Consider the following 1,596-nt stretch of genomic DNA (forward strand, 5'->3'; position numbering starts at 1 on the left):
CGGAGTCCGGGGGGCTCCTGCGCCCCGCGCGCCTTCGCACCAAGAGCGAGGGCGACGCCAGCTCGCTGCACACCTGCCCCAGCAAGCGGGACCTACTCTACCCGGAGCTGGCCAGGGTCGGGGGCCGGCTCCCCACCGACCCCACACAGACGGGAGGACTCTGGAAACTCCTCACGAGCCGCTTCCGAAGGCGAGAGCGTGGCAGCGCTGGCAGCACGTGCCCCAAGGACCCCCACGGCGGTGTCGAGCCCATCCTCCTGGGAGGGGGCCCACTGCGGGCGCTGGGTGAGTGAGCGCAGGAGCGGTGCTGGGCTGGTGAGAGCCCCCTGCACCTGTGAGACCTGCAGGGACAGGCTGCTGTGGCCTCTCCCAGCCGAGGTCTTGGGCTGGGCACGGGCACCTGGTTCTGTCCTGGTGCTCTGGGGTCTGTGCTCAGCTGCGGCGACGTCGTGTGAGCATTCCTGGTGCCGTGGGGTTGGCGGTGCTGGAGCAGCTGTGGGGTAGCTGCCTGGGAGGAGATGCTCCGGGGTCCAGTTCCCTTGCTGGCCACACACCTGGGAGTCAAGCACACATGTTCCACGTCCTTCTTGCCCCAGTGGTGTCCCAGCAAGGGCAGGGAGGGCTGAGCCTTGTGCAGTGGCATTGGGGGAGCAGGAGCTCGGTGGGAGGGGAAGAGGAGTGCTGTTGGTGGGCTCCTGAGCAAGTGGGACCGTTTGGGAGGTTGCCAGAGCAGAGGCGTGGAGCAGCATGGGGGGTTGGGGAGCACAGAGATGGTCCTGCACCCCCCTCCTGTGAGCAGCTCCCTGGTGCCAGGCCATCCAGAGGATGCTCTGCTGGGATTATCCTCGGGGCCGAGTGGAGGCCGGATGTTTGTGAGCATGGGACACTCACTATGTGTGGGGCAGCCTCTGGAGAGCAGGGGTGGTATCCCCGGTGATGGCACAGGGGGACAGGACCCGTGGTCCTCCCCAGGGAACCCACACTCGATGGGGACTGGCAGCTGAAGCAGCTCTCAGGTGCTCGATTCCAGTGTCTGGTGGGGGGTTCTCCAGCATCGGGGTTGTGTGGGGCCTCAGCCAGAGCTGCGTGAGCTGTGCCTCCGTGCTCTGTCCCCTTCCCGGCCCTGTGGAAGGAGCTATGGGCGAGCCCTGCGCCCTGGCAGGGCTGGGAGGTGAGAGCAGCATCCACAGCTTTTTAAGGCATGGAACGTGCGGAGCTGGGGGCTGGGCGTCGGGTTCCATCGCTCTGCTCTGCATCCGGGCGTTGTGGAGGCAGTTCTGCACTTGGCTCGTGTGCTGGAGGGACAGCTTGGGGCTGGCAGGCTCCCCAGGGAACCCGCACGCTCCCGGGGAACCTGCACACTCCTGAGCCAGCGGCTGCCCAGGGCAGCGTTGTGCCCAGAACACTCTCTGGGAGGGCTGGCCTGCAGGGACCAGCACGGAAGCAGCTCTGCTGCTGCCCAGGGAGCTCAGGGGGCTCCTTCCTGCAGCCCCTCGTGCCCTTGGGGCTCGCTGTGCTCCAGGGGAAGGGTCTGGAGGCTCCGGTGGGTGCGAGGGCTGCCGTGTGCCACGAGGCAAAGGGCTGGGATGCTCTGCG

The 1,596-nt window shown here is 67.4% G+C and overlaps 1 protein-coding gene across 1 annotated transcript in view; it reads left to right on the forward strand.

Annotated features, from left to right (window-relative positions):
* Nucleotides 1–1,596, forward strand: part of LOC103762340 (arf-GAP with GTPase, ANK repeat and PH domain-containing protein 3) — a 97,268-nt gene that overhangs the window by 21,803 nt on the left and 73,869 nt on the right. The window contains exon 2 of the mRNA XM_029957970.1: nt 6–285. Coding sequence (XP_029813830.1) covers nt 6–285 — 280 coding nt within the window. The remainder of the gene's footprint in view (nt 1–5; nt 286–1,596) is intronic.

Source organism: Manacus vitellinus, unplaced genomic scaffold (assembly GCF_001715985.3).
Source record: "Manacus vitellinus isolate BGI_N305 unplaced genomic scaffold, ASM171598v3 scaffold_130_pilon, whole genome shotgun sequence".
NCBI classification, from domain to species: Eukaryota; Metazoa; Chordata; class Aves; order Passeriformes; family Pipridae; genus Manacus; species Manacus vitellinus.